General features: G+C 40.9%; 1 protein-coding gene across 3 annotated transcripts in view; it reads right to left on the minus strand.

The window, feature by feature from the left end:
• tll1 (tolloid-like 1) overlaps positions 1–22,023 on the minus strand; it is a 45,226-nt gene extending 23,203 nt beyond the window's left edge. For 2 of the 3 annotated variants that reach the window (XM_029497772.1, XM_029497754.1), the window contains exons 1-8: positions 21,366–22,023; positions 7,147–7,269; positions 6,858–6,938; positions 5,177–5,350; positions 4,960–5,077; positions 3,025–3,203; positions 2,455–2,560; positions 788–912 (exon numbers count right to left, since the gene is read on the minus strand). In XM_029497772.1, the coding sequence (XP_029353632.1) occupies positions 788–912; positions 2,455–2,560; positions 3,025–3,203; positions 4,960–5,077; positions 5,177–5,350; positions 6,858–6,938; positions 7,147–7,269; positions 21,366–21,546 (1,087 nt within the window). In that variant the 5' untranslated portion in view covers positions 21,547–22,023. Of the gene's footprint in view, positions 1–787; positions 913–2,454; positions 2,561–3,024; positions 3,204–4,959; positions 5,078–5,176; positions 5,351–6,833; positions 6,939–7,146; positions 7,270–21,365 lie in introns of all 3 variants that reach the window. The other variant, XM_029497764.1, reaches the window with a different exon arrangement.
• Positions 22,024–26,780: the final 4,757 nt, after the last annotated feature.

Below are 26,780 nucleotides of genomic sequence, written 5' to 3' on the forward strand. Positions count from 1 at the left end.
TCTGTTCATCTGTCAGTGAATATGGTATCACTCAAATATGACCTTATAAGGTTAACGTTTGTATTTCCAGCTGGCATACACTAACACACTCTTCTTCACTCTCAGTATCTAAATTAAGCAGAATCACATGTTGTAATTTACTTGTGAGTACATATATCTTTATATATATATGTTTCTTGATATATACAAATAGATTTCATTCTTGCACATTTTTAGATAAATGGCAATTCAACACAATGAAATTATGTAGAAAAAATACATAGGCAGAAAACACTTACCACTGAGATTTAAGTGAAGTGAACCAGATTCTTATATTGTCTCAGAGACAATTCATCATACAAGCACAATGACCTACAATCAAACCCCATCTGAGGATGTAACTGTATGTGTGTGGGCTCAAGAGGGATGGCAGCCTTTGTGATCGTAAATTTTTGCAACTTTAACTGCACAACTCAGTCTGAGAGCAGATCCAGATCACGTCAGAGGGACTCACTGAGGACCAGGAGAATGCCAGAACAGCAGGGGTGTGCACAAAAAACTGATGGGAAGAGTGTGTGTGTCTTTAAGATGTGTTTCAGACCGTAAAACAAAGAGGGAAGTGTGACATGGAAAAACAAATTACTCAACTTCACCCCTGTGCCTTGGAGTGTGACAGGGTGTGCCGATTGTTCACCAAAGATATGAACACATAAACATGGTTCATCTTTCACTTAGCTATGACAACAGCACACACATGCACCAACACACACATACACAATCTGCGTTCTCATAGTAAATATATCAGTACCTGGACATCTATACAGCTTCCTTGCCTGTGCAATGTCTCCCTTACTGAGCCTTGTCCGCTGACCAATAGCAGGCCGGACCCCATTTTCATCTCTGGATGGAAGAATGGTGTCGAGAAACATCCCCCTGCAGAGAGAAAAGAGAGATTTCATAAACATATCTTGCTCTGATCTGAGGAAAGTTAAATGCGACATGAACTTGTCATGAAGATAATATCATTTAATATGTTCTAAGAACAAACTAATTCTGAAGGACAGTGGGTTCTATGCAAATATTGTTTTCTCTTTGTGTGAGCTAGGGCTGCACGGGGAATGGGAGAGGTTCTGGGACAAGAAATGGGAGACATGAAAAATGCATCTTCACATGAAAAGCATGTAAAGAGAAACCATGACTGATCTCTACCAAATCAAATTTGGCTTATTTATGATTGTGGAAGTGTTTAAAAATAATTTCTAGGAATTTAATGATGCTAAAAACGTTCCATTGGTTTTTACAGCTGGAAAAGTCCCCACATGTTTGATTAGAGCTCAGATACACTTACAGTCATGGCCAAAAATTTTGGCGTCCTTACACTTCTGTCAAATTATGCACCGTTCCTCCCAGAAAATCCCAGCAACTACAAATCCTCTGGAATGCAAATGTTTCTTTTTTTGCATTGAGGTATGACAAAAAAAAAACTGTGAAGAAAAAAGGCAGATTTGATCTAATTTCACATGAAACTCCACAAACAGACAAGATAAATTATTGGCACTCTCGACCTAATAATTGGAAGTACGTTCTTTAGAATGGATAGTTAAATTTAATCACTTCCTGTAACCATGAATTATGACGTGTAACACGTCTCTACGGAGTTTTAGGACCTATCCTCTTTTGCAAACTGCTCCACTCTGTCGGAAATGATGAGTGCCTTCTTCCAAACTGGTGATCTCTCCACAGGAGTCTGTGGGATTCAGGTCTGGAATCATTGCTGGCCACTTCAGGACTCTCCAGCACTTTGTCTTGATCCATTTCTGAGTGCTTTCCGAAGTATGTTTCTGGTCACTCTCCTGCTGGTAGACCCATGATCTCTGATGGAGACCCAGCTTTGTGACACTGGGACCGACCAAAATCATTTGAAAGGCAGCAGACTTCCTTCACAGGGAACCAGGCCCTCTAATTCCAGAAGCAGCAAAGTAACCCCAAAACAATTGAGAACCTGAACTATCTTTGACGTATTATTTTCTTGGATACCTCGTCTTTTTTTTATTATTATTATTATTATTATTATTATTATTATTATTATTATTATTATAAAGAATGGCAAGCTAAGCCTTGCCCAAAAGCTTGACTTTGCACACGCCAAAATTATATTGTTTGAATAGTAATTGTACAATCTCACTTTCCCACTATTTCCTCTATTCCACCTTCATTACTCTCTATGGGGTAAAACACCTGCTCTGTTTTTGATGTTTTCCATGTTACTGTAAGACAATATTTTAATATAGTGTTTTTTATTCAAGGAGCAACAATGTGCAAGGATGAATAGAATTAAGAATTAAAATGCTGATAATGGTCATGAGTGGCTCATGTATTATTTTGTTTTACTCTATAACAAGTTTCATGAAATTCAGAGCAGATGCTGAAGTGAAATTCAATTAAGTCTGCCAATGAGATTTTTCTGTTTGTTACCGTGAGAAGGTGTTCCTGGCGTAGTGCATGATGCTATCAAAATCATATGGTTCCCCAAGAGAGTTGACCTCGCCAGGCTCCATCTTGAGGAAGTTATACTCCTGGCCTGGGAATAAACAATACAACACAAACACAAGCACACAGACAGCAGCATGGGAAACTTTTCTTTTGTCACATATTGAACTTAATTATTTTAATTATGATTTTTTTATTTTAATTATGCATTCACACTCGCATTCTTTAGCCAACACTGAAGAGATTTTAGGCACTTTAAAGGCAAAACTTTAGGTCAGTTCTGACACGCTGATACGCCATTTGGTTTAACAGCTGTTAGATGTTGAATGTGTTGTGGTCCTGCACAGGAGTGTGTATGGGAGAAGAAGTGGTCTCCACTCTGTGGTCTTAGGTGTCTTCACAGTTATTAAAAGCCTCATTCACACTCACACAGAGGTGGATACAGGTGTGAAATTGAACAGAGAGCTACACATCTTACTTGTCTCCAGATAGAGACAACACTGAATGAGTCAAGCAGAAAAATCGTTGCACCTTTGGTCACATCTCTTGCCTCACCTGGTTGGATGTTATCCCGGATTATGGTCACGTGATCGTCACGGTCAGGCCGCGTGTGCTCGTGCCAGAAGCCGATGACGTGGCCCAGTTCATGCACCACGATGCCAAACTTGTCACAGTTCTTGCCGATGGAGATGGCCTGGGGCCCGTTGCCACGACGACCCACATAGGAACAACACCTAATAAGGATTAGTAGAAAGTTGATAGTAGGGAGACAGGCGGATGACATTTACTACAGATTTGGCAATGGAAAAAGCATTAGCATTGTTGTATTCAATTTACACTGATTACGCACACACATACAGAAAAACACAGATTTTTCAGGATTTCCTGCCACCTACTACATCTACCAGAGGAAAAGCAGCAGGATCTGTTTACATACAGTGTTCCAATAACACTGCAATTTCATAACCCAAAGTGTATAAACTGTGAGAATTCACATATCGCTACTCACAAAACACACATACACACACACACACACACACATTCTCTCTTTCGGGTTAGCTGAGACATCCGTGCCAGGCTAACAAATCTGATTAAAGTTATCCAGTGAGCTGATTGCAGGGTAAGGATCAGGAGTCACTGGAGTGACATGAGAGTGTTCTTTCCGCATTTGCAGCACCAGTATCAATACTACTTCACACACACACACACACACACACACACACACATGCACAGGCATAACACAACAGGTAAAATATATATACTGTATTTGTATTTACACTAGCAGAACTTTGCTTTTGTATCTCTTTTCTGTCTGTCTCTGTTTCACACACCTCTCAAATCCAAGCTGAAGGGTATTTATACATCAGATTAAAGTGTCTAATCTCTGATGCAGGAAGCCTATCACAGAGACAACAGGCATCATCAGTTAACATGCAGATCTGTGGCTCATCTGAATGCCTGCAGGTATCCACATTTAAAAATCCATTTCCTAAATGACCTACAGCTGCAACATCATGAAATTATTTTGTGAAACTATGTATTAAAATGAAAAACAGAGGTATGCACATCTTAGGAAACGATTCAACAGGAAACAGGAAATATAAAGGCAAAAGAACGGAACTGTCCCTTGTTCCAACAATAATTTTGTCACAGTATTCACAGTTACAGTTCTATGTTCTGATGATTATTTTAGATCTTTGTCAGAAATCAAATATTATTGTAGAAGATTGTAAACTATTCTCCGTTATACTACCATTGTCCAGTCCATTTAGGTCAGAGAATTACTTGAAAATGTTTATCTTGATAATTAGTTTGAGACATAAAATAATAAAGTATTTCTACAAAAACGTGTACTTCATTTTAAGAAATATCTAAACTACATGTTAAACATTAAAAACGAAAAAGAAAAATAAAAAAGGGTTCTGACCAAAGATATAGCCCCCCTAAAAAAAGATTTAAACCAGGACTTTCAGTGCTAATATCAAACTTCAGTACTTATATTAAATACTTGTATTCACATACATTTTATTTTTTTCTATTTTATTTAGTTTTTCTTATTACTTTATTTACTCCACTCTACTCTACTTACTGTAATTACAAGCAGCAGCCTCAGCCTGACTTTATGAAAACCTAGAACCAGCATTTTTGTCTGATAAATGCATTTGAAATAAATATAGTTTTGTGGTTTACACCACTTAACCAGCGAAGCACCACCACTGTACAAACACACTCTGGCCCCACCGTGCTGCCACTCAATAGAACAATGCACTTCTATGAAAAAAAAAACAAAAAACTGTACCAACATGCAAACACTTAAACGTAGCAGCGTGATTGGTGGGATGGGGAAATAGGAGGAGGACAGGAAGGGAAGTGGAGCCATTGTTGAGTGACCATATCGTCTCTCGCTGTGACAAGGTCACTACGGACCTCTAGGAGCACAAACAATCACAAACACAATCACACATGTACAAAGAAACCGTCTAAACTCACCCGCAAGGTCTGTAGGTGAACACTATGTAGCTTTCCTCGTCTGTCTTCTCAATGAAAGTTACGCACGTCTGTTTCTCCCAGTGACGCATGGCCTGCTTGAACATGGCCCTTTGACTGCCTGAAACACACACATTTCACATCCTACTTTTACACAATCGCAGTCGGTGTATATTTTACTGCTGAGCAGTTTGGGCAACTGTCCAGTGGAGTTGCTTACCAGTGAAGTTTCCTCCTATGACGTAGGGTATGACTCCTCCGGGCCATATCCTCTCAGCTCGGGATGTGGCTGCTCGAGGAATACGGCTCTTCACAATGCTTCCAGCTCTTCCAGCTTTCCCAGTTTGGCTCTTGGAAGTGGCAGTATCCTTGCTGGCATTCTTGGGGAGATAGTCTAAGTGGGAAGAGAAACTAAACTTAATACAAGATTCAAACAGAAATAATTACTGAAATATTATCATTATCATTATCACATACATATTATCATTATTATAAATATCAGTTGATAAATGTACCTTAATATTATTACATTACATCATTTCTTATTAAAAGGTGGCAAGTCAGAGTGTGCTCTAAGATCAGCACAATAAACCTAAAACAGAAATAGTTCTGCTAGTTGTTTGAACCAAACATTTGATTTACAGATGCTGTGTGATGATGCTTCAGTAGAGTATGTAGATCTGGTTCAACTTACCTGCTTTGAAAGGCCTATAAGGGGAACGATATAAATCTAGAAATATCCAGTAACACTTGTAGTAGAAAGAATAACTACAATAAAAATCACTACTAGCCTTCTTTAGGATTTGAACTTCAGGTTTGATTTTCACACCAACAAAATACACTCACTTAATGAAACAGTCATTCTCTGTTAAATTAAGCTTAAAAGAACGAATGGTTTCAATGATTTAACTATATTCACACTATAAAAATTAGACCCTTGTGCCCTAAAAGCAGCTTCACTTTGTGCAAAAGTCTGAGACTCTTGGCAAACACCAGTACATTTTACGCCACATTAAAACTGAAAACTCTTCTAGACATGCATGTCTATGAAATAAACAGGAAGCAGATAATTTACTACCTACTGCAGGCGGCTATTTCCAGAAATTACTACGGCCAAGGGACAGCAAAGGCAGTTGTGACATTACAAAATGAATCCAACGAGGCTAGTGACACTCATAATTTGTCATCAATGTTGCATTCACTCCAAGCAGCCATGACTGAATAATCATGTCACTTGAGTGTGCAAACACAGCGTTTGCAGTTACTTTGAAGTTATTTCCAAAGACCTACAGGGTGTAGTTTTTATGTTGCTGCAGTAATACAGGTTCTATATATATATATTTATATATGTATGTATATATATATATATATATATATATATATACACACATATGCATAAATACATATAGGGAGACAAAATGGGACATTTGTTTCCTGAACTTATCAATGAACTTTTCCAAGTAAACGTGTTTAGTTTCAAACTATTTGTCATTGTAATTATATGATCCAAAACATTGCCTTGTCTTTCATTGCAGCTGAAAAGCACAAAGACAAGAAATATTACTTGTTTGGGACGATCATATGTCACAATAAAAATTTCATCATCTGTCACAGACGTTTGCATGGTTGCAAGACAGCAGAGGATTAACAAAAAAAACTGATCTTAAAGTTCGTGCAGAAAAGCTGCTTTTTATAAACTGGACTGGAATTAATTGGAACCAGTGACCCTACACACGATTCATGACGCCACAATGGGATGCTTGGAAAGTAAGTGCAGTAATGTAAAACATTTTCTTGGTCGGTAGTTAATTTGCCAAAACATTAAGAATCACTAGTGGGGTTCTTTCAGTTGTGTTTTTGGAAACACAGATCAAAGCACATGGTTGTATTGAGGTCCTTACCAAAGCCAAATCTACGTATTCTTTCCAACAGCAGATACAGTGAACTGCTCTTCTTTCCAACTTCATGTTCCTCCAGGCCACCTGACACGCACACACACACACAAAGTGCCAAGAGAGAAAACATAAAAGAAAGTATAATAATAAATGGTGATATCCTCAGGTGCCCCACTCTCTACTTCCTTCCTCTTCGAGTTGCTTTACTGTGCCGCTGATGTTGTGATGAGAGAGTTTCAGAGGAAATATTACATGATGATTATACAGCAAGAGTGAGATGGTCACGTCCACTCACCAGATGTGTGGCCCTGCTGGGCATGTGTATGCATGTGTGTGTGCTGCGTGAGGTCTATCGTCCTGTCGATCTGGAACATTCGCAGGTCCTCCTCATCTAATGCAATGTCGCCCCAGAACACAGCTGGAAATAGGAGAAGAGATCCCAGTTAGCACTATCACTGAAGCCAGATCATCATCATCATCATCATCATCACATCTGTCATTATATTACAATATATATCAACCCTTCATCAATCCCTTTTTAATAAACTCCCCGTCATAAGAAGTGCCAAAAGTGTGGCAGATAATTGAAATTTAGTTCAAGTAGAACTTGAAGTAGAACTTGAAGTTTTCCAATCTGTAATATAAGCAGATGAAAAGCAAATTAAAGTCTTAGATTTAATAGCACAGACATACGAACCACACAAGCAACAAGCTGTTGTCATGAGAGGGATTTATTTTCTACTGGTTTTTTACGTTAGTTATAGTGTATAGTATAGTTATAGTATAGTGTAGTGATGGCGGTACAAATGAAATGCACCTAATCTTAAATCTGGGCTTTATGTTCTGCCATTTTTTTCATCTGAATTTGACCATAATAGCAAAAGAAAAGATCAGATCAGATTGAAATCCAACAGACTCCCACATAATGCAACTGGAGTTTTTTGCGAGACGTTAAGGTAAAGATTTATTTCCTTTTCAGTTTGTTCAGAACAAACTTTTTGACCACACAACCCTCATTGTGCATTATAGGAGCAGTATAGATGTCACACAAGTGTAGCCGTGGTGCAGTTCACACACCAGGAAGTAGTGCAGGTGTTTGTCTTTGTCTTTCGTGGAGAAGCTGTCACATTAACTGAATCCTCCGGTAATTAAGTTATAACTTCACCATCATACCACAGAAAGGAGTCACTGTAGTTTTTCTCCTCAATCAAAAATCCAAAATGAACTAATTACTATTACTGAGAGAGTGCAGGGGGCATGTTTGTCTCAACCACTTCCTCCTTCCTTCTGAGCCCACTGCTGCATTAAAATTTAGGTTTTTCGAGATGTTAATACATTAATATAAATGTTATTTTTTTATTTCTGATTCAAAATTATATTATCTGGGACGTCCAAACATATGCTAGTCTTCCCGTAGCAACCAGGTTCCTTTCAAGCTACAAAACTGATGCGTTCAACTCAATGTCTCAATCAACCTCATCCACCATCTTAACTCTATGCCCATCTTGACTCCCTTATTACACCCCCCCACACACCTTCTCTCTCGCTCCCTTCATATCTACAGTATCTCTCACAGCCTCAAACAATGAGCAACCGAACGATAATCATCACTACGTGATTAACTGAGCAACGTTATTGCCCTCTAAGGGGACTCAAGACACCGATACGTTAACAATGGCATGGGAGAAGCTTGTCACTTAGCTAATTAGGATTGCCACTAAAGGAAATGGGAGGTCAGGGTGCCATTGTGCTCAACTCTTTGCTATTGTTGGAGAGAGGAGCAAACCACAATGACCGCAGATGGTTTACAAATCATGACATCAGATACAGACTATGAGTGTGTGTTGGTGGTGTATGACATTTGATTAGAAAGACATGAGAATAATGTCTGATCTCCAGGGTGGAGCTGCTGTGATCTATTTACTATTACATCTGATGCATCTATTCTGAAGAGCTTCTTTACATAAAAAACTTTAAGACAGAGTCCAATTGTGAAGCATAAAAGAGGTTTATTCGATTCAGAAGTGGTTTGTGTGGGTGTGAGCTGCCATATAAAGCTTCAAAAATAACCTTGTTACACCAGCACTTGAACTAAAACTTAGTTTCAACAAACTCTGGTACAAATGTTATTTCTGACACCAAATTGTACTGTGAGCAACACATTTTATGCAGAAAACCCTCTCTACTGTGTCCACAGCATGAGCAGTGTCACAGTAATCAATAAAACAAAGACGTCACATGGCTGCAAAAAAAAAACCAAAACAAAACAACAACCCAAAACGCTTACACCATCGGAAACTGCCACTTCAAACATAGAACATATCACACTTCACCTGCATTTAGAGCATTTGGAGACATTACTTTGGCTTTGGTTTTTGTTTAGGGTGGTGAGGGTTTCATTGCAATGCATCGAATTCACACTTATGGATATTTCAGGACAAGGTAAAGTACAAGGACTAAATTTCAAAAAAAAAAAAAAAAAAGGAGCTGACACAAGCAGAGAAACAAAGCGAGAAGAGCAAACAGAGAGTAAAGTAATAGTAAGTTTATCCCATTGATTGTTGGGGGCTTGTTAATCCATAGAGATACCACAAATAGCCCAAAGTCGAGCCAGTGCGTGAGGAGGGCTAAGGACAGTAAGGCAGGGAGATGCAGGAGGAAAAGTATTGATCCAAAAACCCCAGGAAGTCCCAGGAGACCTACATCATGCTGACCAGAGCCTTACTGCATGCCCTTCAGCAGGGGCACTGCAGCAAACACACACACACACCAGCACACACAAACAAAGACAGTCACACACACACACAGTACTAATGCACCAAACAAACTTCCTTCACACGCATCCAGCACTTCCCACCATACTGGCTGTCCTGACAGTGAGTAGACCAGTTTGAACCCTACTGATCAAGACAGACAGGACAAATGTCGGCTTACTGCAAGTTCATGCTGCGGCATCTTAACAAATATTTAACATACACATTACCTCTGTGTGACCATGCTCAGATCATGAAACACTGTACTTCTGGACTTAATTTTGACCTGGCAAACTAATTAGACAACTATTTATATTTTTCAACGTTTAAAGTCAATTTGCATGACCAGCTTTTGTCATAGTATATTTTACATTCTGATTCTGATGGTAGGAATATTTGTGTGCAGTTTGTGCAGCTTTAGTGTCTTCTTAGTGGTTCTAAACTAGTCACAGTTTGCAGGGTGATGCATGAATTGATAGATGAATTAGGTTTTTCCCATGAACACATCTTTGTGCATTCATGACAAAATATTAAACATAAACAATATTGTTTTTCATCTCCCATATTGTTTTTGACTTTTAATTGTGTAGCTTTTTATTTACCTTTGGACATTTTTTAGACACCAAACCTCAATACAGTCGAGAATTATGCATTCATGCTGTAGTCACTGGGGTGCACCCAACAGACACACACACACACACACACCTCACTAAGCTTCTCATTTAGCAAATATAAGGTCACACTGTAGGTGGGCTGAGATGTGCATACACATGCATGTGTGTGAATACATGCACCTGCATGAGCAGATCTACTTTTGTGATATTATTATAGTGCATATAACTGAAACTGTGAACATACTGCAATATTAAAAAGAGCTTTATCTCGGCCCTGTTGCAACATTTTCCTCAGAAATTAATAATTGTAAACACTTTGTGAGCTGGTGCTGCAAACAGTCACAGTTAGGCAAAGGAACTACCCAGACTCAAAAAGTGTGCAAGACATCAAAACACACAGCATACAAACCAAGTGAGAGAGCCACTGAAGTGACCCTAAAATCTCTCACGACTAAACACTCCTGCCTCTAAGAACAAGAGATGGTTGCAATTTAGAATAATAATGATGACATATGTTGTTCCACACACGCTGTATGAAGCATTGAGGAAGGCCAGCCTAAACGAGTGAGTTTTCACTTGTGATTTAAAAGAAGCAGATGTGCACCAGTGCACACCCTAAGGGGGAGCATTCCAGAGGTTATGGCCTGCTCCTCTAAAAGGTCCTGTCACCCATGGTGCACCGGCTGGGGGGGAGTAAATGGGTATCAGGGATATGTAGTTATAGAGCGGCTTTGAAGGATGAAGAGGATTGGTTAGTATAAAAGGAATAGTGCTTGAAAATTAGGTGATGTGAGATGAGATCTCTTGGGCATTAATTAAGGAGAAGAACATCACATTGACTGTGATGGGAGATGATAATCTTTGAAAGAGAGAGGCAATAATAATAGTAATAAAATGTCTTGAATTCATAGCTTTTCAGTGAATTCTCTTTTTGTCAAGTTTAGACATCAAGTATCACAACATCAGTTGAAAAGAAAAAAATCTATACTTTCCTGGCAGGCAGCCTGCATGGACAGTTTGCTTCGAACAGTCTTCTGTTTTCCATAATACACCACTGCTGACTCAGTCCTAATGCACAACATTGTGAAGCTTGTGAGTTTAGGTCAGGTCAGACCTGCTCTATCACAGCTCCCATTGGTTCCCAGCCTAATAGATTGACCGCCTAATCTTTTGCTTGTCTCATTTCATGTTCCAGTTGCTTATTGGCATATCAATCCAACATTTACTTCAGACCACCATTTCAAGTATTGGCAGCAACATATTGCAGAGGAACAGGCTCTTTCTCATCCTTCAATCAACAAATTAGTCCAATGGATTGCATCAGCATTAGACTTGGGTTTTACCTCTTGAACGCCAACAGCACCAGTGCATTAACAGCCATTCTACCAACAGAAGCTCTTTTCTCCAACATCAGCATTGTGAAAAATTCCTAAAGTCTTCAAATCAACAAAATTTCCAAAGCAAGACATTGGAATGTATATACGCAGGACCAGGGCAGCACGGTGGCGTAGTGGTTAGCGCTGTCTCCCCACAATAAGAGGTTTCCTCCCACTGTCCAAACACATGCATGTCTAGGTTAACTGGAGACTCTAAATTGACCGTAGGTGTGAATGTGAGCGTGAGTGGTTGTTTGTCTCTGTTTGTCCTTGTATGATGGACTGTATGGTGGACCTGTCCAGGGTGTACCCTGTTTCTCGCCCAACGTGAGCTGGGACTGGCTCCAGCAGCCCTGCGACCTGGAAACAGATAAGGCGGATGAAGATGAATGAATGAATGAATGCGCAGGAGCAGTGGGGTTGTTATGCGGCTAGGATAGAAGGTCTTTACAATGTGCTGCCATGTGTCTTCAAACGAAACAAAAAAATACCACCCTTTAACTCTGAAAGAATGGTGAAAGAAGGAAGTTCTGATTTTGCCTGGTTTTTTATGATCAATACTATTTCTTAAGCTATGAGTTTTTACTTCTATATGATGATTAAAGTTAGGGAAAGATTATGGTTACAGTTAACTTAAATTTTAAACCCTAATTGCAGATCTGTGAACATTCATCCAGAAACCTCAACCTCCGTAAGGAGAGCACTCCTCTGTTTTGGCACAATCAAACTGGACATATATAGTGAGGTTAAGCAAATCGCAGGGCTACTGAGCTGAATTATCTCAAGCGAGTGGTTTCTGTGATTGTTTTAAATACTACCAAGATCTAAAATAACTATATCTATTGTCCATTGAGGAGAAAACTATCACTTTAAAACAGAGATTGCAGTGCATTCTTTTGCGAGCATTCCATGATGGAATAATGATTTGTTGCTTCGCTGTGTAAGGCGTTGACATGTGAAGATATGCTGGAGTGAATAACGTCACTGGTCAGCAAAGTGGGTTTAGAGGAAAAATGTTTAAAATGTAGAAGCCAAATCCAGGTTAAAAAAGTTCATGCCTCCACCCTCATATATGTTGGTGTGCAAAAGAGACAAAGGAAGAAACCTCAATTTCTGACACACAATGAAATAATCATGAACAAAAGATAGTATGTGTTAATGTACAATCACAAATGACTGACAAAAGATGACTGAACTGAAACGATGCCAATGACCAACTTTGAAGAATAGACAAGCATAGTTTTGACTTTTATCACCATTTTTTTTTTACAACAGATGTTGAAGCAAAGCAGTTGAGGATAGTGTTTTTGTAATGTCACATTACAGTCCACATAACCTGAAACAAAGAAATGGCCACATACTAATCATACATTCTTACTGACTTAAACACAGTCCTGGCCACTGCCAAACCCCCAATTACACACCTCTACATTGGGACATAAGTGTGGTTACCTTTCAGAACTGTGTGTGTGTCAGTGTTTGTCTGCAGACTAGGTAAGGCAAAATTCTGTCATGCATGAACACGGATAAAAACAGATGGTAGAGCAGTCAGGCAAACAACTGGGCATCTCAGAATACCCAGAAATAGAACCCAGACTGATCATATTAAAAATCAAATCAACAAGAATGTACCGTCACTGAGGTCGCATCAGTTACCAAGTAGAGCTATTCCCTTCTTTCATCATTCATTCATCTTTTTTTTTTTTGGCAAGAATCATCAGAACTAATACAAAGAAATAGGTGCAGATTGCTGTCAGCAAACTTTCCACAAAACAACCCCTGTTTGGCAGTGCAACTGAAATAAAATGTAGATAATTATAATATTCAGGTAAAAGGTAAAGAGAATATAACACTTAAAAGGTGGTCTGCCGCATGAATGCAGGCAGATGACAGGCAAAGACATGTTTGGTATGAAAGAAAACAACATAATATCATATGACACACGCACACACAGCACTGGTGTAAACACTTAATCACATTACCGTGACACAGAGATTCTTCTCCAGTAGGTCATGGGTTTGTACAGACATTGTGACGGAAAATAAACATGTTTCAATTTACTACAAAGGTGCCCTGGGTGAGCACCCAGTCAAGTGGCTGAGCTCATCAACACACTAAGATCAAACAGAAGTTGTATAAGAAAGTTATTTTTGTGAAGATTGGACAAGTTCTGCTCACATCCTGTTGGTGCGTCAGGTGCATGTCAGGACGTTTTTTTTGGTTTTAACAAGGTTTGACATCACATTGATGTCAGTGTAAATACTCTGAGGAGTGAGTTCAGATCATGAAGAAATCAAGTTAAGCCATGAAATGTGGCACAGTTGTGTGACATTTAACCAGTTTCACACTGGCTAAAAGCAGACAGGACGTCTCTTTGAGTGTCAGCAGATAGGCAATGATCTTCTTTGAACCTTTTTCATATCGCTGGTTCCTCATTCACTAACTAACCCTAACCGACCACAAATAGAAAGTACAATAACAACATGAATGATTGTGTCATTCTGTTCAAGGAGCCAAACAAGTATGACAACAGTTGGGCTTAAATGTCTTGATAATACACATCTTGATGACTGACTTTCTAAGTTTCTTATTTGCATCCCAGTTGATTTAGAAAAATGATGTATATATAATGATGTAATAGAACAATAAGCTTCAAAAGGAAAACGCGAGCAGTCTACTGTACCAGGAACTCTGTGAGCATTTATATAAACTCAAACACCTTGAAATGTTGTGGCCAGCACACAACCAACCACGGGGTCGATTTTATCACTGACAGAACCTAGTAAGTAGAAATATAGGAGGTTTTTTTTTTTCTTCAATTGTTATAAAAGCAGATTTGGTTCAGTTTTCCTGCATCTACTGTATAATTAGTATTATTTTAGCAGTTTTCTACATCACACACAATTATTGCTTGTTCCAACACAATTTTTTTCTTCTATGGGAATGAAATAAAATAGCAGACTGAGCTTAAAGTGTGTCACCCTACGTCACAGCTGGGTTCCTTGAAAGAGCTCAGAAAATAGTTTGACTGTAAGGAGACGGTGGCTTTTCCTCAGCCAATAATGGGTGTTTGCGAATGACTTTTGCAGCTATAAATACCTTGAGGAAAAGGTAGGTGACATAAAAGCACCCAGACATTTAATAATTGAGCATTGCAAGGCAGGTGGGCAGAGTGACGGTGCTGCTGACTCATGGCTTCTGCAGCTCCGGAACAATGACACTCCAAAACAAACAGTCGGCTCTCAGCACGGCCGCAGAGTTTGTGCTGAGGCGGGAATCCTGAGGAAGACTTCGGAAGCTCAGTGGCAGGAGCACTCTGCTCGGGAAAATCCTGTTTAATATAATATGAGTGAGACCGCTCGCTCTCTCACCAAACACACACGCAGAACTCAGCCACAGTGTCAAACACACATACATACACACATTGCTCTAGTTTCCTTCCTACTGAGGAATGGGGGAAGGGGTGAACAGTAGCTAGAGCTTGCTGTCACGACATGGTGGGCTTCAGTCTCTGACTGAGAAGCCAACACACACATACAGCATACATGGGCACATACTGACTCCCTAACATCTGTTTAAGATACACTTGGTCCACTCAGATAATACAAGAGTGATAGTTTAACTTTTATCAAAGCAACTTTGAGAACACCTGACAGTCCCTGAGGTAACACCTGAATTCAGAAAAGACTAAAACACCAGTTTTGTGTCGTTTCTTTGAAGCTTTACTGGATTTTCTGCTTTAATACAGAGTCTCAAAGATAATACAGGCTAGAAACCAATGATCTCAACAGAGCATGAAAAACCCTGTTTTCAGTTCACACACATATTACATGTCAATCAGTGATTTATGTTCAGAGCTTGAAAGGATTTATTTCTTTTTTGGTAATGGAAAACGAGTACTCAGAATAAATGCAAAATAATTGTTGTGGCCCAACTGAGAACTACATAGGAAGAAAACCCCCAAAGATGCACTTACATGAACATGTTCATGGGACTCAGGACAATTACGCACAGGAGAGGAGAAAATTGTAGCTTCCACACTAACAACTGTTTGAAATTAAACTTGCTGTGGTGGTCTGCTGGTCTTCTTGGAGAAAATTGTAGCTGCCACACTAACAACTGTTTGAAATTAAACTTGCTGTGGTGGTCTGCTGGTCTTCTTGCTGTCAAAAGCCAGGCACTTTAAACAGCTAAATGTGATATGTTAATCAAGTCATTGATAGAAACAGTAGAGACGCCACAAGAACTAAGAGCTAAATTTCATCAGTGAGCTTCAGATGATGTGAACAGAGACCAGCCCGCTTCGCCAGCAAGCTGTGTTGTGATGTTACCTAAGTGCTCATGAAATGAAACTCTTTGCTCTCAAGCAATAAACAAAACACAACCCATCCATGCATCCATCCATCCATCAGCTAAAACCACTTAACATTGAGTAACTGACAGCAGATGAGGTACCACCTGGATCACCAGTCAGTCACAGGGCTAACACATCGGGGCAGAAAACCTGTCACGCCTACAGATATTTAGAGCGACTAATTAACCTGCCCTCCACTTTTATTTTCATGAGAGCTCAGATGTGAAATTACTTATCGTGAATCAACCAAAGAGCACTGTTGCTCCACAGCAGGAAGGTTGTGAGTTTGCGTGGGTGCAAGTCAGGGTTAATTGGTGACTCTAAATTGCCCGAAGGTGTGAGTGTAAGTGTGAATGGTTGTTTGTTTCTGTCTCTATGCGTCGGCTCTGTGATAGATTGGCAACCTGTCCAGAGTGACCCCGCCCTTGACCCTGACAGATAAGTGGCTGAAAATGAAAGTGTTACCAAAGTTGCAAAAACAACTATTTTTTTCTGGTTTCAACTGGAATGTGTGAGCACAGAGATGTGAGTCATTGAGAAAATACACATTGTGTGTTACTAATACTGCTATTATACATTCCTCTGATACACCACTATTGTATTTGAAGAGGAGGACAAGCAGCCAGCTTCTCAGGTCACTCCTGAAGAGACGGCCTCCAGCTTCATTCTGACTCTGAGGTTTGTTTAGTTTTCGTTCCATGTGTGAGCATTTTATGAGAACAGTGATTTGGAAGGAAGCATGAATGACTCTTGAGTGAGCGTAGGAGCTCATGCACATCCCGATGAGTGCGTGTGTCTGTGTGAGTGCGCGCGCATGTGTCATCTCCAGCTGAGTAGCAGGATGCAGACAACCAGGAAGAGATAAGCGCGGGTGAATGGAGGGAGCTCTGCGTGTGTGTGTGCATCAAGTGTGTGCGTATGTGGTGGCTCTGTGTGTTCACATGGGGAAATCACTTCACAAAGGCCTGGAAGTGTGTGTTCTCCTGTCTACCAGTGCGGGACTCGGAGGAGATAAGCAGCCAGCCAAATATTCCCCTTGTGTTTTCCCAGCAAAAACAGGAGGCGGAATACCAACCACTCAGATTGATGCCACAGGGTCAGGCCTGGAATGAGCTGCGCTTCCACTACTTACAAGCTGCACACACAAAGACGCAGCCTCCAAGTCTTTACACACTGACAGCCATATGGGTTGATGATAAGGATGCAACTAATAATTATTTGCATTACTGGTTAATCTGAAAAAAAAAAACAAACAAAACAATGAAAATACTTTCGGTTGTGAATCTGCAGATACAACTGTCTATAACTGTGCATGTGCAGACTGCTTGATTCATTTGTGTGCAGATGTTGCGTTTCAGAAGTTTATGTCTGTGTATGTACATGTAGATGTTACACATATATGTAGGTAAGTATGCTTACTGCGATGGGGGGTGTAGGGACGAGGCCATGTTGGCGAGGAATGCATGTAAAACAGTAAATACAAAATAATATAAAGTGACTGATATAATTTGCCTTTGTTCATTTTAACAACAACAACTAATCTGTGATTAATAAATTCAATCAATCGATCAATTATTAAATTGACTGTTCATTTTTTAAATCTTTGCGATTCCGAGAAAGACTTGAGTGCGTTCACGTTCAATCAACATAAATGAGAGGCCCTACATATGGACTAGTTCTGTAATTTGACCTAAAGCTCCAAAACAGCAATGAAATTAAATTTTATATGAGATTATTTTCAACTGATTGATATTCTGTCAGAACAATCCTGTAGCCATGTTCAGCACTAGTCCATTCCAATCATGCTAAATAAAAGTTCGTAATTCAGGAGCTTTGACATGACTGGATGATAGAAAACATGAAGTGAGGACAAAAATAATTAAGGTGAACGAAAATAAGGTAAATCCAGACATCATGGGATGGAGCACAAAATTAAGAGATAGAGAGACCAGCCTAATGTGAAGATGCAAACAAATCAAAAACCTGCTTTTGAAAGTTTTCAAATGTGTGCTGGATACAATTTCACATGTTGTGTGTTAGAGTAGCTACAGCAAATATCCGCATGGTGAATTGGGGAGCATGTCCCTTGGTTGATGGTGTGAAAACACAAACCACACATAAATGTGTCCAACTGAAAAAAAAAAAGAGGTAGACATTTGATTTGCATTTAATCTGAACAAAACATGCATACCAACACTGCTGTTCCCCTTTTCAACCCCAGAAAGGGACCTTCAACACATGTTGCCCCCCCCCCTCCATTGACCTAATATCAAATATCCTATAAACGCAAAACAAAGCTTTAGAAATTCTACTTAAAAGTAAAACATTCCATAAAATGTGCTGACGTAGTTTTAATCAATCAATAAATAGATAAATAAAACAGGTTTCAAATATAGAGATCTCTAGAGTGGGTAGTGTGGCAGCATACAGTCTGTTAACCCCTTAGAGCTACCTGGTTTATTTACTGAATCATAAAATGTGGTCTGGTCCAAACCTTAGTCTGAGGTTTAGCCACATGCTAACTGATTTATTTAATTGCACAGATTTGGTTGTAGTTATTGAACACACCCATTGAACATTTGCCTTGCAGACAAGTGAACTTAGTGAACTCCTGGATTTAATTCTGTCATTGGTAAAACAAGTCACCAATAACCCGAATCAAGTGCTTCCAATGGTTTCTCACAAGATTTGCACGACTTAAAAAATACAAAAAAAAAAAAACAGCTTCAGATCAGCCTTGTTATTCAGATGTCTGTTGTAACTGTCTTTAGGTCACTCTACAGTTACACTTCTAGATTGCAGTCTGGCCTCTGACTGACTCCAAATGGTTGATTTTATTTGTCTGAAGTCATTCTGTCCTGGATTCGTTTCAATGTTCAGGGTCATGGTTATGCTACATCATTCTAGACAGCCACACTGTCCATCTGCCCAGGACAAGAGGTAGTGACGCAGCTTCAAATCACAACGCTCCCTCCATCATACTTCACCTCTGGGATGCTCTTTTCATCCCCTTATCAAGATCCAGTTTTAGGCCCAACACAGTTTTTCATTTTCTCCCACTTCATTACACTTCATTAATCTAGTGGAATAACAATGTGGTTTCTGGCAAACTTCAGGCAAACTTTAATTCTATTAATGTGTTAGTGCGTCTGTGTTACTCTGCAATTACACTTCAACAACCATAGCTGGTGGTGGGATTTCTATGCCAATGTGTGCGCATTTCAAACAACAAAGAACTGATCACTTAGAAGTTGGAGAAAACAAACGTTAAACCTAAGTTTTGACAAATCTACAGCATCAATTCAGGGCTGAACTCAGAACTGGCCTTTGGCTCAGCGCTCTAATTATCGCGAGGCCTATTTCACAAGAGGAGACATTCGTTGTGAAAAGTGTCTTTGAAAGCATCTCTGACAGTAACCCTTCAGTCTCTTTTCACTGGTTTTCTCCAGGTTTGATGATTCCCAGCTCCAGTTAGCTTGATGCCGACTGTTCTGTATGCCCTACTTTTTCCAACACTGAGAATGTTTAAATAGTGCTTTTAATATGGTCAGGAAATACACAATAATTTTTGCGTTCAAGTAGATTCAGTAGGTTGACTATTTTCATAATTGCACTAATATATATATGCATATGTATAAATCCAGGTAATTCCTCTTCAATTTGGAGGGGGGTTTGTTTGTTTGTTTGTTTTTGCTACTGTAAATGCATTCCTTATATCCACTGATATTTCCAGCAAATAAAATATCCAGGTTTTTCTTCTTGTTATTTTAACCTACAAGAGTCGTCCAGTTACTCAAATATATGTAGACAGACTGTCTCCTTTTAACCTGCCAGGCTCCCGTCCAAACACACACACACACTCTAAGAGTTCTTTGCATAACTAAAAGCCACAGAGTCATGGGACTGCAGTATCAACATAAAAATTACCCACACAGAGTACTGTAACATGCAAACACACACACAGTGGCCACTGTCCAAGGCTGTCAGGTTTGTGTATTTGGTATGTGAGGAATGCATGCTGGTCAGCACATGGAAGCGCAATACTCTGGGTGGAGTTCTTATCAGTCCAACATGTCATCACAGACTACATTAAGTCCCATTGAAACATACATGGATGTAAGTGTTCTAAATCACATATGCACATAGACACGCCAAGTCACCAGGGGTGTAACAAAAACAAGACTGAAGACGATGCTTACTGGTCTTACAATACAAGAATATTTCCCCTGTAATACACTTGTAAAGAGGTAAGAGAAGACGAGGAGGAGAGGAGAGACCCAACAGGTGATGCAGCATTGTCCACAATCAAGAGTTGACATTAAATGCTTCAGTTCTCTTCACTGCAATCATTGTGCAGATGTTCACTGATCCAAATCATGACACATGCAGTTTATTTAGGCAAAATGTTTGTGTGGCTGAGAAAACACACTGATGAACTGAAAAAATATTGGCATACTTCATTAAATCCTCAAGCTGCCGCAGTTCTGATTTAAAACATTGGAAAAGCTATTGTTCTGATGCCAGCACAGAATCTCAGATTCTGTATCACACCTTTGTGACACATTTCAGATTTTTCCAGCACTGCACAGACTATGTTAGCAAGATGAGACCAAATAACGCAGTCCACTGTAGAATAGATGGTTACTCTGATGGAAGGCCTGTGTAAAAGCTGAAGTGAATCTCCAGGTTTTGTGTTGAAGGCATGAGTTCATTTGGGTGGAGTGTACAAAGCTCAGCACATGACACACACACCTACAAATTGTCTATGATATATGACATTTTCTGGTGCGTGTGAGGAACTTTACATCAGGGTGGGCAGTTTGATGGCAATTATTAGAGCTGTAACTGCACATGTGGACACACATGGCAGTTGCCAGTGTGTAATTGTCGTCCTCCCAATTTTTTGTCGCAAGCTATAAATGCGTGTGAGAGAGAGCGCGCGTGTGATTGTTTTTGTCCAGTTAAGTCCAGCTGTTTCGCATCTTTGTTGACGGTTGATTTAACATCTGGAAGCAAGCAAACACACACGCATGTACGCGCGCGTGCACAGCTGGTCCTTTTTCTCTTTTTGTTTCCAATGTAAGGAACCAAATTTCTCCGTCAGGTGATGCACGCGCTGAATACGAGTGTTTGCGTGTGTGGACCTTTACCAGGCAGCACGTGGCATCCGCCCACAGGCTCGCCACATGCACACACTGACTTAATGGCTGTGAAGTTTGAGGACAGAGGGACATCTGGACCGGCGCGCGCGCACACACACACACACGCAAAAGCGCGCGCACGCCCTGTCATCTCTCATAGACTCATACACGTGCCGTCGCGCTGGCTCCGGTCAGCTCACAGTGAGCACCAGGAGAGGCATTTTCTCATGTTGTACATGAAACAGAAAACTGGACCAGAGTAAATATCCGACTCACCAGCTTTGCACGGGTCTTTGTAGTCGATGGTCTCCGCTCTCCCCTCTTCATAGTAGTCATAGTCTGGCTCCTCGTAGTCGAAACAGTTACAAATAGTCACTTTGCCCCAGAAAGTCAAGCCGGCAAGCACCAACGTGATCCAGCGCATCTTAGCAGCCAGTGCCGAGGGCACTCGGTCCATCTGAGGGCTGAAATAAAGGAATCAAGGCCTCTGCTCGTCTCCCGAGCCGTTAGGAGATGGTCAGTCCGGTCTGTGGAGGAACCATTCAGGCAGCAGGAATTTAACGGCTCATTGTGAGCACCGCTCTCCGCCGGTGTGGATGTGGCTGGAAGTTACTGTGCCGGACTCTCCTCCATGATAAAAGTACACTGAGGTGTGTCTCCGCCTCGGAGTCCCGGTGCCTCTCGGTCAGCCAAGTGTCCGCTGAGGAGCTCGGCTGTCCTCCGCTGTGGTTCCGCAGGTGAAGCTGCTGTGGGACAGACAGAGAGTAGATGAAGGGAGCAGAGCAGAGCCGGAGGATCTCCGAGCGTAAAGACGCACGACGGTGAGTCTGCTGCTCACACAGGAATCATCCGCCTCGCATATTTTCAACCAGCACTGCTGTCTGCAGAAGTGTAATCTCTTTCTCTCCCTCGCTCTCTCCTCTGTGTGTGTGTGTGTGTGTGTGTGTGTGTGTGTGTGTGTGTGTGTGTGTGTGTGTGTGTATGTATGTGTGTGTGTGCGCGCCCCCCCCCCCCCCCCCCCCACCCCTTCCCCCCGTCTCTCTCTTTCTCTCTCGCTCTCTCACTTGCGTCCAGTAGTGGTACTGTCTCTTTCAACCCAAGTCAGCGTACCGCCTACACACACACACACACACACACACACACACAAGTCCCCCCTCTCTCTGACACACACATACACAGTTCAACCCAAGTGGCGCAAAAACGAAACTTTTATTGTCTTCTTCTGTCTGTCAGTATCTGCGCTTCGTCTCTCTCTCTCTCACACACACACACAGTGTAAGAACCAGCGTAAACTTCAGAGGAAGTGCGCTCGGATCATTACAGGTTATTGGACCTCAGCTCGCACGGATCCGTTAAATAAAGTGGACTGACAGTGAAAACCGGTAGCGGTAAAAGTAACACTGCGGATACAAACTTGCCTGTGGGTTTTAGTGTCCATCATCCCTTACAGACCAGGTGCACAATGGCTGTTATCGGGTTATTTAGTTATTTAAAGGCAGGTGCCAAGTAGGTGATAGCAAAACCATAAATGCCCAGAGGTAAGTACAGGGGAGCCTTTACAGCTGAGTCGCTCCCTGTCCCGTATCTCTGCACTGGGAATGGACAGATGGGCAAAAATCCCATTCACCCAAACACTGAAATTCAAAATTGTGAAGTTTAATTGGATTTCGTGCGTAAAAAAGAGGCGCATCTCAGACCTCGGGACTTTGGACAGCACGCTTTTAGGTCAGGACTCGGGCTGGTATTTTGGCTTTCCAGTGCTAGAGGCGCGACACTGCAGTGGAAGGCGGTGGGGAAGTAGAGCCTGACCATCAGTGGGAATAATAACGGGGGAAGCAGTAGCACTGATGATGTGAGGCCATTCATTCATTCTTATCTGGGGTGCTGAAGCCAAGCTCACATTGAGCACATGTGAACTCCCAGCTCACGTTGGGGGAGGGCGGGGGACAACCTGGACAGGTCGCCAGTCCATCACAGAGACAGAGACGAACAACCACTCACACTCAAACTCAAACCTACGGACAAGTTAGAGTCACCAATGAACACAAACGGTGGGAGGAATCTCACACAGGTACGGGAACCGAACCCGCGATTTTCGTGTTGTGGGACAAACGCGTTGACCACTATGATTCCGTGCTGCCTGATGTGAGATTCTGTTTGTAATCACAGATAGAAAAATAGATTCACCTGTGATGTCTCCTCTAATCAGTCATAAATACATTGCCAGCAGTGGGTCAGTCAATAGCAGATGAGTGAAGTGAGTTCATCTGGGTTCATCCTACACTCCAGCTGACGCCCACAAATAGGCCACAGTGGTGAAACTTACTACGTGTGTGGAAAAAAAACATTTAAGATTAAAATTATTGTTTTCAGTCATTTTCATTTGGCATCCTCTCCATAATTTTGCATTAACTGCAAACTTGTCAACAATCGCCCGTAATCTCCCCAGTGCAACCTGCAGGTGCAGACAGGGTACAGACGGGCAGTAAAAATAAAACAGACGAGCAGTTCACATCTTGCAAAAGTAAATCCTCCTGAGACCAGTTCGCCCCGCAGCTTACCTGCTGCGTTTACCTGCCCGGGACGCGTCGGTTTGCTGCGGCGCCACGAAGCTGCCCATCGTGCTCCAAATGCTGGGACCCTGTCGGGAGTCTCGGGGAGGGCTCCGGTGTCACTCGGTGCTGGTAGTTCCCATCGTGCACGACTCCCACCATTTATTACCGGGAGATTACCGGAGCGCTGTCTCTGCTGCTCCCGACTAATCCTGCCCTGGGGGAGAGGTAGCGGCGCGCTGACGTCACTCTGTCAATCCAGCAGCAAGCTGTCCACTACACACGCCCCGGGTCATACACACAAATCCCCTGGAGGCAGCACACACACACACACACACACACACACACACACACACAGTGTTCACACACCTGATTTTTGCTCAAAAAACACATGATTACCTAAACCTTCATTGTATAAGATGGAAGTGGCCAGTGAAAAAGGAGAGTCCTTTTTCAAATATCTCCAAGCTCACATGATTTTGATTTGAAAGTGCACTGTTAGAAGAAGAAGAAGCTGCATCTCTGCCTCAGCTTTGTGATCAGTATGTTAACATTTAGATTTTTTGTGTGATTATGCTCATTTTAATATATCATGCTGTCGTACTAACACTTGCTTTTTAGCTCATATCACTAAGTAGAGCCGGGGATTAGTGGTGCAAAATGAAAACTCAGGAGATCATCAAAGTTATTCCTGTTCGTCCTGAGGACGGTGTGCATTCATAACTATTTTCTCATTTGTTATATATTACTGTGTGCAGATTACACTAAATAAACCAAAAACCCAAGCAACTGTGTGGAGAAATAAAATCCAACAAGTTAATATTACGTGTCTATGTGTGTTTTAGTGTGTACCTTGTGTGTTTGTGGTCCGGAATTCCCTCCTGAGCAATTGCTAATTAACACTAGGGAACGCAGTGAGTGGCATTTGGGCCTCTCCAAACACTGTACCTGTGTGTGGTTGCCATCCAGCCAATCTATTCAGCAAAATGCTTCCTTCTTAAATAGGATCCAGCTATGGAGATTAATGCTGTGTGCAGGTATTTGTGTCCCTATTTAAAGCATTTATTGATCAGCACGTCTCTGAAACTCTGTGAAAGTACCTCGCTAGCATTCTGACACAGCACACTGACCATCTCCCTGAGACCGCACACACACACACAAATCAGTAGGAACCCACAATGTGAGTAGCAGCCCCTTGAGACGCCTCCAAGTGCTGTGGTCTGCAGGTACTGGAGCACTATTATTAGCTTTCTTCAAACTCCACAAGGTTTGCACTGAACTTATTTAAACTTCAAATGTATTTGCCGTCGGGATTCTGTCTTTTTTGAGAAAAGCGATTCTAACATTGTTAATTGTTTGACTGAAGAATCAAAGCTGCAATAAGCTGTTTTATTTAAAAAAAAAAATCACCAATGGTTCAAATGATTATCCTTAATGTACAAGAAATCACTCAATGACAAGGCCACAGGAGTGTCACCAGGTCAGTGTTTTGAAGTATTTGTAGAATATTCATTTTCACCTCAAGTTTTCAACTTTATGACGCTACCTTCATATTTTAGCTCTCTTTCATCATCGTCTTCAAGTAGCCCATTTTGCCCACACAGCAAAATGCTGTGATAGAGCCATGACATGTACAGCACCAGACAGCTGACAGACAATACTAGCTACTAACTTCTTCACAATAGAAAGTGTGCTGCATCTTATTTTGATGCCCCCTTGTGATCAATACTGACTTGGACTTGGGTCTTTAGGAACAACTTAACAGCAGAATGAAATGATGGGTTACCTTTCAAAGTGTTGCATTAATGTATTCAAGGGTGGAAAAACAGTGTCATACGAATGAGTGTGGTCACAGGAGAGACAGAGCTTCTGACCACGATGGATGAAAAAATGAAACAGTTCATCATGATGTCTAGTTTTGACCACAATAATAATAATAAAATAAAAACATCAACAGGCCAGTTTTACATGGGAGCTAAATGTCTAATTATTAGGTCTGCACAGCAAGTTGGACTTAACACAAAGGTCGATGCAGCCCATCATAATCAGGCTCCATTGACCAGACAGAACCTGCAATTGATTTCCTTATGAAGACTGGATTTAGATTTCCCCTCAAGGATTTTACTCCTGTTTGGACAAGACTTGACACTGGATTTGGGCCTCACAAAATTTAATTAACTTCTCCGATAAATACTCAACCTCTGTGTTGTTCCATTGCAACTCTGAAACCTTTTAGAATAATTTAACAACCGCTAACAATTTGCTTCTCAGCCCACTGCAGTCACTCCCTGAACAGCAGTGCCACCTCACAGGGAACAGAAATGGATGGATGGATGGATAGAAACAATTACAACAGTAAAGTCAAATTTGTACATATTTATACCTATCTACCAACCTATATATATATATATATATATATATATATATAAATGCACAACTAAGATCATTAAAACACTTTTGTGTGGTTGTGTGGGAATAGTTTCTTGTTATTAACAGGTCACTCTCTAGGCCCTTCCACTCTTTGGACAGGACATGCCAAAATAAACAATCAGTAAACAGAAAATAACTTAGACAGCTGATAAAAGATTAAGACAGAAGAGTCAGAGCAGGCAAAGGAGGGAAAATGAAGACAAAATGAAAATGATAAGAATGTAAGAATACCTGAGGTAAGAAAAAAGTTAAATATTATATTTGCTGACTGTGACAGCCGCTGTGTTTTAAGTGTTTTATGAAATTCCCCCAAAGGGAGCAAAGAGGTGGCCAGAGATATCCATCACCTTTTGGCTGAAACGCCACAGGAAGACAGTCTGCTGACACCACAGTGAAGCAGAAAAGAGGACGATAGCACTTGGATAGAAACTGATACAGTTTAATTTCTTTGTTATTTCTTAAATTTGATACGTGCAAGCATAAATAAACTTCACAAGAAGGTATTCAGTTTGAGGCTATTAAGTTTTACAGGGATATGACACTTTTTCTGACCAATTCACAAAGTCGTCTCTAAAAACTTACTTCTGAAATTTGACTTTTAGGTTTGTCTGTATTATAAATGCCAACTGTTTGTAAGAAGAACACACACATATGGACAAACACACTGTCAGATACTCACACGAGCTATGTGACGTAGTCTCTCCTTGTG

This window comes from Echeneis naucrates, chromosome 1 (assembly GCF_900963305.1).
Source record: "Echeneis naucrates chromosome 1, fEcheNa1.1, whole genome shotgun sequence".
In the NCBI taxonomy this organism is placed as follows: domain Eukaryota; kingdom Metazoa; phylum Chordata; class Actinopteri; order Carangiformes; family Echeneidae; genus Echeneis; species Echeneis naucrates.